Here is a 15,733-nt window from a genome sequence, read left to right on the forward strand (position 1 = left end):
ATTTTTTTATTCGATATAATTTATTTACATTTCAAATGATTTCCCTTTCCTAGCCCCCCCACTCCCCGAAAGTCCCGTAAGCCCCCTTCTCTTCCCCTGTCCTCCCACCCACCCCTTCCCACTTCCCCGTTCTGGTTTTGCCGAATACTGTTTCACTGAGTCTTTCCAGAACCAGGGGCCACTCCTCTCTTCTTGTACCTCATTTGATGTGTGGATTATGTTTTAGGTATTCCAGTTTTCTAGGTTAATATCCACTTATTAGTGAGTGCATACCATGATTCACCTTTTGAGTCTGGGTTACCTCACTTAGTATGATATTCTCTAGCTCCATTCATTTGCCTAAGAATTTCATGAATTCATTGTTTCTAATGGCTGAATAGTACTCCATTGTGTAGATATACCACATTTTTTGCATCCACTCTTCTGTTGAGGGATACCTGGGTTCTTTCCAGCATCTGGCAATTGTAAATAGGGCTGCTATGAACATAGTAGAGCATGTATCCTTATTACATGGTGGGGAGTCTTCTGGGTATATGCCCAGGAGTGGTATAGCAGGATCTTCTGGAAGTGAGGTGCCCAGTTTTCAGAGGAACCGCCAGACTGATTTCCAGAGTGGTTGTACCAATTTGCAACCCCACCAGCAGTGGAGGAGTGTTCCTCTTTCTCCACACCCTCTCCAACACCTGCTGTCTCCTGAATTTTTAATCTTAGCCATTCTGACTGGTGTAAGATGAAATCTTAGGGTTGTTTTGATTTGCATTTCCCTAATGACTAATGAAGTTGAGCATTTTTTAAGATGCTTCTCCGCCATCCGAAGTTCTTCAGGTGAGAATTCTTTGTTTAACTCTGTACCCCATTTTTTAATAGGGTTGTTTGGTTTTCTGGAGTCTAACTTCTTGAGTTCTTTATATATATTGGATATTAGCCCTCTATCTGATGTAGGATTGGTGAAGATCTTTTCCCAATTTGTTGGTTGCCGATTTGTCCTCTTGATGGTGTCCTTTGCCTTACAGAAACTTTGTAATTTTATGAGGTCCCATTTGTCAATTCTTGCTCTTAGAATCCATCAATACAATCCACTACATAAACAAACTCAAAGAACAAAACCACATGGTCATTTCATTGGATGCTGAAAAAGCATTTGACAAAATTCAGCATCCTTTCATGCTTAAAGTCTTGGAGAGAACAGGAATTCAAGGCCCATACCTAAACATAGTAAAAGCAATATACAGCAAACCGGTAGCCAGCATCAAACTAAATGGAGAGAAACTTGAAGCAATCCCACTGAAATCAGGGACCAGACAAGGCTGCCCCCTTTCTCCTTATCTTTTCAATATTGTACTTGAGGTACTAGCTCGGGCAATTCGACAACATAAGGAGGTCAAAGGGATACAAATCAGAAAGGAAGAAGTCAAACTATCATTATTTGCAGACGACATGATAGTCTACCTAAGTGACCCAAAGAACTCCACTAGAGAGCTCCTACAGCTGATGAACAACTTCAGCAAAGTGGCAGGTTATAAAATCAACTCAAGCAAATCAGTGGCCTTCCTATACTCAAAGGATAAGCAGGCTGAGAAAGAAATTAGGGAAATGACCCCCTTCACAATAGCCACAAACAGTATAAAGTATCTTGGGGTGACTCTTACCAAACATGTGAAAGATCTGTATGACAAGAACTTCAAGACTCTGAAGAAGGAAATGGAAGAAGACCTCAAAAAATGGGAAAACCTCCCATGCTCATGGATCGGTAGAATCAATATAGTTAAAATGGCCATTTTGCCTAAAGCACTATACAGATTCAATGCAATACCCATCAAAATCCCAACTCAATTCTTCACAGAGTTAGAAAGAGCAATATTTCTTTTATGAACTCGGGTGCCCTTTTTTTCTGCATACATGTTTAGAATTACAATATCTCTTGGTAGATTTTTCCTTTGATGTGGTATCCTTTCCTATCTCTTCTAATTAGTTTTGCTTTGAGTTCTATTTTGTCAAATATTAGGATGGCTATGTGGCTTTTTTGCTTGGAATATCATTCCCATCAGCTTATTTTGAGGCAATCTCTAGCTTTGATTAGGTAAGGTGTGTTTCTTGGATGCACCAGAAAGATGGATGCTGTCTTCTAATCAAGTTTAGTAATCTGTGTTTTGTTTTGTTTGGTTTTTTGAGACAGGGTTTCTCTGTATAGCTCTGGGTGTCCTGGACCTCACTCTCTAGACCAGACTAGCATCAAACTAAGAAATTCACCTTCCTCTGCCTCCCAAGTGCTGGGATTAAAGGCATGCACAACTACTGATGAGCATAATCTGTGTTTTTTTTTTAATTGAAGCCTTGAGCCCATTAATTCTGAGAATTATCATTGTGCACTGTTTATTGATTCCTGTTATTTTGTTGTGATGATGTGGGTTTTTCTCCTTTTATTTATTAGTATGATGTTTATTCCTTTGCTTATTATTATTATTGTTATTATTGTTGAGTGTGGTTGACCTCTTCAGATTGAAATTTCCCTTCTACTACTTTCTGTAGAGCTTGCCTTGTATATAAATACTTTGTAAATTTTGTTTTATCATGGATTATTTTCCTTTCTCTGTCTATTGTGATTGATAGATTTTCTGGGAATGGTAGTCTGAGTTGACATCTGTGTTCTCTTAGTTTGTAGAATATCTGTCAAGGCCCGCTGCGGCCACCAAAAGTACTGTTGAGGAGGGCCAGTTCTGATAGAATCCCATGATGGGGGATGCTGCTAATGGCAGCCAGTGCCTAGACTGCTCACTCAGCAGAGTTTTCTCTAAGGGAATAAAGCATGATTTGTTGGGACCAGCACTCCCTGTGATTGGTGAGAAATTCTCTGAACCCTCTAAATTATTTGGAGGTTGGCAAGAAGGAGAAGAGGAAAAGGAGGGAAACCACACACACACACACACACACACACACATACACAGACCCCACACACACAAACACTCACACACATACACACTGAGTGGATAAAAACAAGACAAACTCCAATGAATTCACATATACATACATATGTATATACATTTGTACACATGTATGTATACATTCACATATTGAGTGGATAGAGTAAAGTTCCAACCATATTACACATACGCACATACATGCATTTTCTGTATTAATGGAGCAAAGCTCCAAAAAGCAAGCTCCAACCATTTTACATTCCTACATACACATAGAAACATTTGGTGAATGGAGAAAGCATCAGTGATCAGGCTTCAACCACTTCTTCTCTTAGAGTTTTTATACCATCTAAGGCAAAGTTCTCTATGTATGAAAAAAATTGCCTCATAGCTACAAGTTACATATTCTCTAAAAACAATCACCACAAAAAATATATTCTTCAAAAACAGATTAAAATCATTAAACAAAAGAAACTGTAACAGGATTATTGCTTATACATTCTTCTTTTGAAATCCATATTTAACTAAACAGTTCCCATCTACCTTTTTCTCCACAAGCTCATCATAACCCCAAAGCAATATTTCTTTTGTCATTGCTGAACAAAATTTAGACAAGACAGTCTATGGTAAGAAGTCTTTTCCCATGTTTAACTGATGACAATTTGTATTTATCAAGAAATAGATCATCACCTAACTTACATCTTATTTTTGAAGTCTTGCTCGGATAAATTGGAGAATCATCTATTATTTATTGTTATAATCATGATAGAATTATTTATTCTTTGTTTATGACCCTGCCTTTTCATGGCACATACAGAAAAATGTGGTCACATACCTAGATTACAAGGTCCAGGAACTCATACCCTACCTAGAATGAATATTTTCTTTGATCATTAAGTTGTCCCAAGTGTATTTTTCTATTCCAAGTACAATTATGTGTTTACAACACATGAAAGATCACTGTGCTCCTTTTCTAAACTATCTAGCCCTCATTATTCTATAAGGGAAGGGGCACATTTCTGCTCTTAATTCTTACTTGATTATATCTTTCTGGCTAACATTTTTACCATCTCCTTAAACTTTCTATCAACTATTACAACTTCCTAAACTATTTAAATCAAATCAGGAACTCGATAAAATTATTGATTCATCTAAACTATATTATTTGATGAAAATTCATCTTCATGTTGATCTGCAGGAAAACTGCCCAATAGAGTAGGCTATCACACAGAAAGTAATAACACCAGACTATAAGCACTGAGGGTCTTCCCATGACCAATCATACCATACCAGATATGTGAGAAATATAGCAATGAAAAACATAAGAAGGCATCACTCGCAAGCAATCCTGGAATGAAGCACCCAAGCTACAATGGAGATTGGTACTGGGCGCTGTGAGAAAGAAGGCTGAGCAAGTCATAGAGTGCAAGCCAGTAAGCAGTACTCCTCCATGGTCCCTGCCTAAGTTCCTGCCGCCAGGTTTCAGTTCTGCTTTGAGGTTCTGCCCTAATGTCCCTCCATCTTAGAGTGTAACCTGAGAGATGTAAGTGGAAACAAACCACTTTCTCTCACTTGATTTCCTTTATGATGTTTAATCACAGCAATAGGAAGCCTAAGACTGATACCAACCAAGTAGAGTAAAAGACAAATGAAGATAAGTCAGTCATTTTCCATAGAGAATTGAAACTAAACACATGTAATGCGGTGCTAAAATGGTATTTTAATGGGTAGGAAGGGATCCTCTCAGATGTTAGTCATGTATGAATGATGAAAGAGGTGTCAAACAAGCTAAACCAAGACACATTGTTAGACATAGTCATTTGAAGTGTACCTAGCATGCAGTCAGATACAAACACTTAAAATGCAACAAATGAGTTTTCCTTGGACACCATCATATGAGAATACTTGACTCATTTTCCATCAGTCCAGACATGTCCTTCCATGCCCCATCCCTCCATTCATCAGGTATTCGCTGATTGCCTCAGTAATCCACCCATCAGTCTGCAGTGTTCTACGGCTCCCCTCAAATGAAACTGTATATAGAGAATAACCTTTGGTCTAGTTCCTTCCCCTAGTCATTAACATCTGTGGTATTCACCCCTGCCATTTTGAATGTCAGAAATTCATTGACGTTAATGTAGAGGATCATTCAATCAAATAGTTAACTAAACTAACAGTCACTAAACTTTAGGTGTCATGACTTAGGAGTGGCATTTTATTTTAACTATTTGGAATAAACTTATAAATAATAATGCAATGAACATTCATAGGTAAAAAATATGTTTATAGGGTCTTGAGGACTGGCTATCACTCACTTGAATTTGATAAGAAACTGTGTTTTACAACCTGATTTTTTTCTTTTCTTGACATCTATGTAGTAGTATCATTCTATCTATGAACTCCAGTTGGTTTAGTTCTTTTGGATTTTTATTGAAAAAAATGCATAACATATAACATATTTCTCTCATGATTACTCATTTTCCAGTTTCCTTCAGATCTTTTAGAAGCCATCTAGAAAAGGCTACGATAAGCAACTGTGTTTTCTGGAGATGGCCCAATGTTTTGCATGCCTGTGATGGGTGTGTGCTTTGAGATGCAGGATCCTCAGAGGCTTCATTGCTTCTTGCTGCTGATATGCTTTCCTGCCGACTTAAGATTATCTAGGTATTTACTCATTCTCCTTGGAAGATCTCCTGAAGAATCTATAGGAAGATGTAGTTTCATATAGTAATGCTGTTTACATGAATTTTTGATTTCATAATTAGTGATCATGATTTTATAGAACTCCCTAAATTGACACAAGTGATCTCAAACCTCCTATAGAAAAAAGCTATGAATACACTTTTGTAAACCTTCATGTGTCATGGGCTAATTGCACTAAGGGAAAAAAGGCTTAGAATAAATTTATAATCTAGAAAAACATTCCTTTTGGGATAGGAATGAGGCTACTATTTGGTAACTAAATGTCATAAACTTGGGATGGACAATTTATTGTAGGTACAAGAACAGAAAATAAATGATGGAGTAGTTTATCTAACAAGGCAGCTGATTTCTCTCTTGACAAAACTGTTCTAACTTGTGACCCAAAACTATTGTTTTAAACTTTTAATAAATTTGTGAAGCCAGAAAATAGATAGTGCCTGTTTAGTTAGATACTAGTCTTAATGGACAGGCATGTAAACAATTCTTTTGTAGCTCTTTAAACCTTATTTATCTATGGCATGAACTCTTAGTTTAAACTTTCTATAAACTTATGGAATGTAAGTGCTTAGAAAACCATGTGATCTGTTTCCAGAGAAGGTATAAAACCTAACAAAAACATGACATTGGCAGGTACACCTTCTCTGCTTCATCCAGTGTGCATATGTCTGTGAGTTTGTGTCTGACTTTCTTTTCTATTCTCTTTGGCTCATGAATTAATGAACTCTGAGTTTCTCACCAGACTAGTGAGAAGCCCTTGAATCAAAGAGAAAAGAATCTAAGAAACTAAATTTTCTTAATTTCCCTGATGCTATCAGCAGAAGTTAATTTCTAGAAGCCATCCTCTTTTGGCCCCAGAATGGCAAGAGACATTTAAATTGCCAGAAGTTATCATCTTCTGCCTTCAGAATAGCAGAAGAGAATTAAAGTCCAAAGGTTTTGGCTCCTGCTGATGCCAGCCTTCCTGCCTTCCTCAGTACCTGAATGCTGAGCTGGACCTCCATACCTTCCCATGCACCTACCTCTGTGTCCTTTCTCTCTTGGAAAAAAACAAAAAACAAAAAACAAACCGAATAGGCAAACAAATAAAGCAGAATTTAAAAACAGAAAGGAAAATCCACAAGGAAATATTTGTACACATACAGAATAAACCACATATTCAGCAAACTATATTAGCAAAAGACCAGTAGATAAAAATTGCCTGAAGGTATTTCTATAAACAATAATTCTTGCCGCAAGATCCCCGATAGAGGAGCATCTAATGTCTTACTAACATTTGTTTCTGGGCATAATTGAATGGTCAATCCTTTCTTTTATAATATATGATTTATACTATGCTATAATATGATATAACATATATTACATTATATATTTTATATGTGATATACATCATAAAATATACATTTTATATTATATAATGTATTATGGTTTATGATATATGTAAAAACACACACGTATTGTCCTAAAATTCAAAATGAAAATAAAAATGCTCAAATTATTTCTATAAACAATATTTCTATCCCTGATAGAGGAGCATCTAATGTTTTACTATTATTTGTTTCTGGATATAATTAAATGGCCAATTCTTTCCTCACAAAGTATATGATATATACTGTACTATATATGCCATATATATTATGTATATGTATATGTTATATATTATATGGTACATTATGTTTTATGATATTGTTTATATATGTATGTCTTTTGTTTGTTTGTTTTTCTTTTTGTTTTGTTTTTTTCAAGACAGGGTTTCTCTGTGTAGCTCCGGCTGCCCTGAAACTCACTCTGTAGACCAGGCTGGCGTCGAACTCAGAAATCCGCCTGCCTCTACCTCCCAAGTGCTGGGATTAAAGGCATGTGCCACCACCCCCTGGCCTATGTATGTCTTTTTTTTTTTTTTTGATTTATGGAAAGGCTTTATTTATTTATTTATTTTAATTTTTAAAATTTATTTTCTATATTCTTTGTTATAAATATAAAATATGATTGTTCTAAAACCCCAAATTTCCTTTTCCCACTTATATGTTCACAGTCAGATATGAGCTGTTTTAACCCAAATATATACTTATTTCTTCATGTGCTTCCCACTTTTTGCTCTTCCCTGGGGATTCTACCATAGAGTCTCCAGATCACTGAGCACACAATGCTCAGATGAGCACAGCATTGTTATGTAACAGTCTCTCTCCCTGTACTTACCAGAGGTTGTAAACCTCTTGCCTCACTCTGCTCTCCTCATGCCCTGATGTCTTAGTCTTGTCTGTCACCCAATGGACTAGATTTGGTTTGGTCCATGGCTCTCTCCCTCAGACCATCTACCTGGAGTTTGGCCCTTCTGCGAGGTGCTCTCTGGCTCTCTGTGCTCTGGACTCTGTTGTCTCCTGCCTGCTGTTCCCATGGCCCACCCAAATGGCGCTTTTCTACCTCTGAAGTTGTCATCCCCAGGAAGGTTCCCCAGAGAATGAGTAGAAGTGATATGTCAGGGCACGTCACCTATAGCATGCGCTTTAGGGGACAAAGACACATAGTCCACATGAAACTAAAGAAGAACATGATTCCTCAAAATTTTCCTGTATATACCTCTAATGACCAAGGAGCCCTGCAGGAGGATTACCCATTTGTTCCTCGGGATTGTTACTTCTACAGCTACCTGGAAGGAGTCCCTGGGTCCCAAGCTACACTAGATACCTGCACTGGAGGTTTGAAAGGCATGATACAGGTGGATGACTTCACTTATGAAATCAAACCATTGGCATCTTCTTCCAAATTTGAGCATGTAATTTCTCTGCTTGTGGACGAAAGGTCATGTAAGTCTAAAAAGTGTAGAAATGAGCTTGTGGCAAAGGCAAGTGAGCCCCCTGCAGAGACTAAGCCTGCTGGAAGCCCCAGAGCAGGCCCTGTGTATCTATGGCGCGTACATATGAAAAATGTAAGAATACATTACACGGTGACTAACGCATTGTACAATCAAGTTGGACATAATGAAACTGCCTCACTTGAATTAATAATGATTATGAACAGCATAACAGATAGCATATATAGACCAAATGGTTTGAATGTGTTTGTACGTGTGGCATGTATTTGGACCAGTGCAGATCAATTTACCACATCTGCTTTTCTCGGTAATTCTAAAGCTCTCATGGAACAGTTTGGGTACTGGAAAGAAAGATTCTTCGGAGACTTTTTCCAAGCCACTTCAGCTCTTCTCACAGCAACAAAACATGGAGACCGTGATTATGCAAGCTTTCAGAATGGAATTTGCAACCCCAACTGGGGAGTAGTATACGTATATATAGGACAAAAGCATTTCTTTCTGTCTGCATCTTACATGTCTCACGCACTGGGTCACAATTTGGATTTACATCATGATAAACCTGGCTGTATTTGTTTCCGAAGGAGCAGTTGTGTCATGAGCGAATTTCCTACTCTTCAGGATATGATGAGCAATTGTTCCCACTCTTTGATCCATTGGAAGATCCACAGTTGGGACCCTTGCCTTAGTGCAGGCACTGTTACATATAAAAATTTAAAATATACCATTCCGCGTTGTGGAAATAAGGTAGTGGATGACAGGGAGCAATGTGACTGTGGTTCTATTAAAGACTGTCTCATGGACAGGTGTTGTGGAACCAATTGTGACTTAATTCCGGGTAGCAATTGTGCTGCAGGAGATTGCTGTGAATCTTGTAAGTTTGCATCCACTGGAACTATATGCAGAGACAAAAATGGTATTTGTGATCTTCCAGAATACTGTAGTGGAGTCTCAGAGAATTGCCCACAAAATTTTTACATCATGGATGGAACTCCTTGTTCTCCACTAGCAGTTTGCATGTCAGGAAACTGTAGTGACCGTCAATTGCAGTGTCAAGCTCTTTTTGGATACCAAGTAAAGGATGCGTCACCAGCATGCTATAAACAATTAAATCCCATGGGTGACCGATTTGGAAACTGTGGTGTTAAACAAATACGAGGAGGAAGCCAACCTGTCCCATGTCAAGAGGAGGATATTTTATGTGGACAGCTCCACTGTGATGGTGTCAGTCATATTCCTGGTGGAGGTGAGCACACTACTTTTCATCATATAAAAGTTCCAGATGTTACAGAAGTACAGTGCTTTGGGTATGATACACACCATGGGACAGAACTTCCAGCAATGGGGCTTGTAGTGGATGGTGCAAACTGTGGCCCTGGCAGATACTGTAAAGATCAAAGATGTGTTTTTCATAATACTTTGAATTTTGATTGCAATGTTAGTTTGTGTCACTTCAGAGGGGTCTGTAACAACAAAGGCAACTGTCACTGTATACAAGGATGGCAACCACCGCATTGTATACAAAGAGGAACAGGTGGTAGTGTAAACAGTGGCCCTCCAACTTCCTCTGAGAAAGATTTACGAGCCGAAATACATGTGCGTGTCAACAGGCTAATAGCCATTTCAGGTATTCGCATACTGCTTATCTTGGCTTCGATTTTTTTGGGGGCAATTTTTAGAGCAGTATTTGTTTCACAAACTAAAGAAGAGTCCTAACATCCTACTGTTAACAGAGAGTTGACTTAATACTAAACTAATTGAAGTCACACAATGGACAAAATCATGTCAGTTACCACAAGAAAGTGTTGATGATGTCTCCTGACAGTCATGTAACCATTCACAAATCTGAGAATTTCATCTTGAAATAAAATCACTGGGGAATTAGCATTGTGTTTCTATATTTTTATTGGATATTTTATTTATTTACATTTTAAATGCTATCTCCTTTCCTGATTTCTCACCCCTAGACACCCCCTATCCCATCCCCTCTCCTGCTTTTATGGGGTGTGTTCCTACCCACTCACCTACCCACCCACCCACCTACCCACAACTACCTCCCCACACTCGCTTTTCGCTACACTGTGGCATCAGTCATTTACAGGACCAATGGCCTCTTCTCCCATTGGTGCCCGACAAGGCCATCCTCTGCTACATATACAGCTAGAGCCATGGGTCCCTCCATGTGTACTCCTTGGTTGGTGGTTTAGACCCTAGGAGGTCTGGTTGGTTGATGTTGTTATTTCTATGGGGTTGCAAATCCCTTCAGCTCCTTCAGTCGTTTCTCTAACTCCTCCACTGGGGACCCTGTTATCAGTTCAGTGCTTGGCTTTGAGCATCCAGCTCTGTGTTTGTCAGGTTCTGGCAGAGCCTCTCAGGAGACAACTCTATCAGGCTGCTGTCAACACACACCTCTTGACATCCACAATAATGTCTGGCTTTGGTGACCTGGGATGGATCCCCAGGTGGGGCCGTCTCTGGAAGGCCTTTGCTTCAGTCTCTGCACCACACTTTGTCTCCATATTTGCTTCCATGAGTATTTTATTACTCCATCTAAGCAGGATCAAAACACCCACATTTTTGTCTTCATTCTTTGGGGGGGTTCAGGTGGTCTGTGAATTGTATCTTTTAAGCTTTTGGACTAATATCCACTTATCAAAATTCAACACCCCTTCATGGTAAAATTCTTGGAAAGGTCAGGAATTCAAGGCCCAAACCTAAACATAGTAAAAGCAATATACAACAAACCAGTAGCCAACATCAAACTAAATGGAGAGAAACTTGAAACAATCCTACTAAAATCAGGGAGTAGACAAGGCTGCCCACTCTCTCCCTACCTATTCAATATAGGACTCAAAGTCCTAGCCAGAACAATTAGACAACAAAAGGAGGTCAGAAGGATACAAATTGGAAAGGAAGAAGTCGAAATATCATTATTTGGAGATAGTGTTAGTATACTTAGGTGAACCCAAAAATCCTAAACCTCTCCTCTCTCTCCCTCTCCCTCTTCCTCCCCCTCTCCCTCCCCCTCCCTGTCTCATCCCCTCTCTGATTATTTCTCTGTGTGTACATGTGAGTGTAGTTTCTTGTGGAGGTCCAATTCGGATCCCTAGGAGCTGGAGTTACAGGTAGTTGTGGATCACCCAGCATAGGTGCTGGGGACCAGACTCGGGGTCTCTGCAAGAGCAGCAAGCACTCTTAACTGCTGTGTCAGCTGTCTAGCCTCTTAATGCCATATAATTTACCACTTCTTAGGTTTTTTTTTATTTAAAATTTTCTCTCTTCCTGTTTTATGGTGCTAAGCAGCTTGGCCAATAACCCAGCGTCTTACCTAAGTCAAGTGAATGTCCTGCTTTCTACTCTACTGTGCCCAAACATTTGGCCACATTATTTATCCTTCTACATGTAAAATCTATCTTTCATATTTTTTCATGAAAAGAAAGTACATGTTTGTGATGCCCATTTTAAATTTTTCTAGATGCTTCTATATCAACTGTGGACTGCCTTAGCATATGCTACTTTTACCATTGTCATGATCTGTTTTCAATTGTATTAGATCGTTGTCTATTTTATTGTTAATGTAAAATAAGATTCAAAAAGACATTTCTAACACATATGGATGTGCGGGGAAAACACACAAAATTTACACCTTTTTTGAAAGTGTTTGTTTTTCTCTTAACCTAGCTATCTCCCAAATAATTGAGACTGGACTAAGTTTTGAGGGCACAAGAACTGAGCTGTGTTACTGTCTAAATCTTCTAAATTAATCTGGCTACCTCCCCGCCAAACTTCCTGAGATACTTGCATTTAATGGCTTTCTCTGCCTGAGCTGTTTTCTCATGGGGTCTCCTGGATTCTCCCCAGGCCTAATCTTTACCTCCTTTCTCCTTCCCTGACTGCCCTGCCTGGGAAGAAGCCCAGCCCTATTCTCTCTCCTGCTCACTCACTGGCTGATCAACTTCTTTATTGAATAATTAGGGAAGTATGTTTACAAACACTGAGACTGAGGCATGAGACCCTCAGAATAAGGACTGCAACCAGATACGGAGTCACAGAAATCAGTGTTTGAATTGCACAGTACACAATAGCATTATGCCTACTGAAAGAAACCTTCATACTTTAGAGATCTGGAATATCAGTAGTGGTGCTGATCTTTGCTATGTGACAATGGGAAAACTCTTAGGGTCTTTTTCAAATATCCAGTGATTACCCCCCAGCATTCTGAGATGGAATATATATCACCAAAATTGATGCCAGTATCTACCACAATACCGCCACATTAAGAAGGAAATCATTGTTAAGTATAGGAAGGAGTCATCCATGATTCCTCTGACAAGTTCATATTCTCCATGAAGCTTAGGGTTTTCATCTTGCAATCAATTCATGGTGCAATTAAAAAATGGGATTCTTTGTTTTAAGTTCATAATTTCCCTAAAGTTGTTCTCTTTTCTTTCTGTTGTACTGTCTTGTGTATTCCAATGGATGGCCATGCTTTGGTTATGCCTATATATGAGGCAGAGCTTCCAACTTCACAAGAGGAATTGTACACATTCTAAGAGGCCAGCCTTCCATGTTTCCAGACACGCCTGCTTTGAATTTTAAAAATATTAGCATGCATCAGTATTAACAGTTTTTTTTTTTTACTGTTAGTATGAAACTGCTAAGCACTAAAAAGGACATATGCCATTGATGTAGGTAGAAGCATACAAGGTTTTGTGTTTTGGCATCTGGAATTGTACAGTGGCTCTGAATCTTGCTCTGTAACTATGTACGAGTGTTTGAGGACTATATTCAGTATCCTTAGATTAAATGTACTTTGTCCACATGTTCCAAAACTGAAGACAGTGAATCAGAAAATGATGGAACATTCTAGGGACTGAATATACTTCTAGGAGCTCCAATCTTCTCATTCTCATTCCTGGATTGTGCTAAATATGGTCTATTCTATGTTCTCTGTTACGCTAGCTGGGGTTGGAACATGGCTCCCTCATTCAATTACATATTTACCAGCTTTCTGTTTTTGATGTTGTACTTCACTGCCTAAGCTTGGCTGTCTTAGGACTTGCTCTGTAGCTCAGGCTGGCCTTGAACTCAGAGAACCATCTATCTAGTCTGTTTAAATTTAGTCATAACTTTTTGGGTGTGTGTAGTCTAAGGAGGAAGAGAAAATGTAGAAAACTGAAGTTCTCTTGAAGAGAAGAGGGATATAAGAGAGTTTTGGAGGTATACTGCAGAGTAAGATATGGGTTATATTTAGACCCCATGATTTTGTAAGCTATAGGAAGAGTTTCATCAGGGGAAGAGACAAAATGGGCAGTTCAGACAAGCTTTGAGTTGCCAGAGCTCTGGTGTCAGCAGCAGGTGCAGGAAGGTTCCTAGAGCATTAAGGCTGGTACAACTTTGTCTCTGTCTCTGTCTCTTTCTTTCTTTCTTTCTTTCTTTCTTTCTTTCTTTCTTTCTTTCTTTCTTTCTTTCTTTCTTTCTTTCTTTCTTTCTGTCTGTGTGTGTGTGTCAGAGAGAGAGAGAGAGAGAGAGAGAGAGAGAGAGAGAGATTTGGGTGGTGGCAGGACTGGCCGAGTGGACAGGCTCAGAGCATTGCAGTCATAGTGTTTCTTTGGATCTATGGCAGAGGTTTTGGATATACTGTAGGAAAACAAAAAGTACAAGGGAGTGGCCAAGAAAGAAGCAGATGGGACAGGTGGAGGCACAAGACAAGTTGGCTCAGCTAACCCATGGAGGCTCTTCTTTTTCCTGTCCTGCATGTTTCTTCCTTTAGTCCATGGCAGCATCTTCCCCCTCCTTCCCTCCTCATGGCCATCTGTCTCCAAGCCTGCAAAACCTCAGTCCCACCTGTTTCTCTTCTACCCAGCTATTGGCTATTGGCATCTTCATTTAGCAATCGTGATTAACTGAGGGCAGGGCACAGAGGTTATATACAGACTCCAGGTATTGGGGGCCTGCACTTAGCATTGCAATATACAGCAAGAGACAAAGCCTCAACACATGGATGCTTGTAAGGAAGCACACACACACACAGACACACAGAGACAAACACAGGCACACACATATACACATGCAGACACACACATATACAGAAACAAACAGACACATATACACACAGAGAGACACAGAGAGATGCACACACACACAGAGGAACATTGGCAGTCTCACACACACACACATAAATAAAAAGTGTAATTTTAAGAATGCTTTGAGGGCTGGTGATATGGCTTAGCTGTTAAGAGCACTTTCTGCTCTTCCGAAGGTACTGAGTTCAAATCCTAGCAACCACATGGTGGCTCACAACCATCCATAATGAAATCTGATACCCTCTTCTGATGTGTCTGAAGACAACTACAGTGTACTTAAACATAATGAATAAATAAATCTTAAAAAAAAAAAAAAAGCCCAGTGGTGGTGGTACACGTCTGTAATCCCAGCAGTCTGGGAGGCAGAGGCAGGTGGATTTCTGTGTTCGAGGTCAGCCTAGTCTACAGAGTGCGTTCCAGGACAGCCAGAGCTATACAGAGAAACCCTGTCTCCAGAAAACAACAACAACAAAAAACAAAACAACAACAACAACAAAAAGAATGCTTTGAAAACAAATGTAAGGAATTAACAGCAAAGACAAATTATCATATGAATTTACTGTTTTTGTGTAATCATAGGGGTTGTGAACAGGATGGGTGAGGACCAGATGACAGCTATGTAGGAATTCCAGGCTTCCCAAAGAACATTCTTATTGTTAATTTATATCTGTGGTAGTAGGAAGCAAATAAAATTTTTATCAGCAATTCTCTAGTTGTATTTGAAAGTCATTTACTCAGTGAGACACTTGGCAGTCACTATGGAACCCTCTTTGAAGGTAATAGACTTAAATTCAGTGACTAACAGTAGGAAACGTCATAGTATTTTCCCATAGTGCACTTTGAGGGTCCTGCTCTTCCTTAGTTGGGAATGCTAAGTCCAGATAAGAAGAGGATTATAGATTCAGTCCTGAATAAGTTTATTTGTTCCTATCATCTTAGATATTCAGAGATTCATTGAGAATGACTGAGTTTTGGATAGATGTCATTCTATTATCAGTTCCTCCATAGAATCACCTTTCTCTAAACTTTATCACAACCTGCTTTTCCTCCCTGGTTTTCCTCTGTTACCCTGCTTCCATCCCTTTCCCCAATACTTCTTTTGAGCAGCAGTTACCACTTCCCCAAGGACACTTGTAGCATGAGTGGTGACCTCTAACTTTGGTAACCTGGGGCTACAAGCTGAACGATTGGCTCTTACATCGTGATCACTTGGGCCA

General features: G+C 39.2%; 1 protein-coding gene across 1 annotated transcript; it reads left to right on the forward strand.

Moving 5' to 3' along the window:
- The first annotated feature begins 7,656 nt into the window (after positions 1 to 7,656).
- Positions 7,657 to 10,274, forward strand: LOC127688037 (disintegrin and metalloproteinase domain-containing protein 20-like). The gene has a single exon (XM_052186777.1). It carries the CDS (start codon positions 7,912 to 7,914, stop codon positions 10,144 to 10,146), a length of 2,235 nt encoding a protein of 744 aa, XP_052042737.1. The 5' UTR covers positions 7,657 to 7,911; the 3' UTR covers positions 10,147 to 10,274.
- Positions 10,275 to 15,733: the final 5,459 nt, after the last annotated feature.

The sequence above is a fragment of the Apodemus sylvaticus genome, chromosome 6 (genome assembly GCF_947179515.1).
Source record: "Apodemus sylvaticus chromosome 6, mApoSyl1.1, whole genome shotgun sequence".
NCBI lineage: Eukaryota > Metazoa > Chordata > Mammalia > Rodentia > Muridae > Apodemus > Apodemus sylvaticus.

Coding starts and splice junctions, on each gene's coding strand:
- LOC127688037 (XM_052186777.1), top strand. CDS start 7,912: ATGGCTCTCTCCCTCAGACCATCTACCTGGAGTTTGGCCCTTCTGCGA.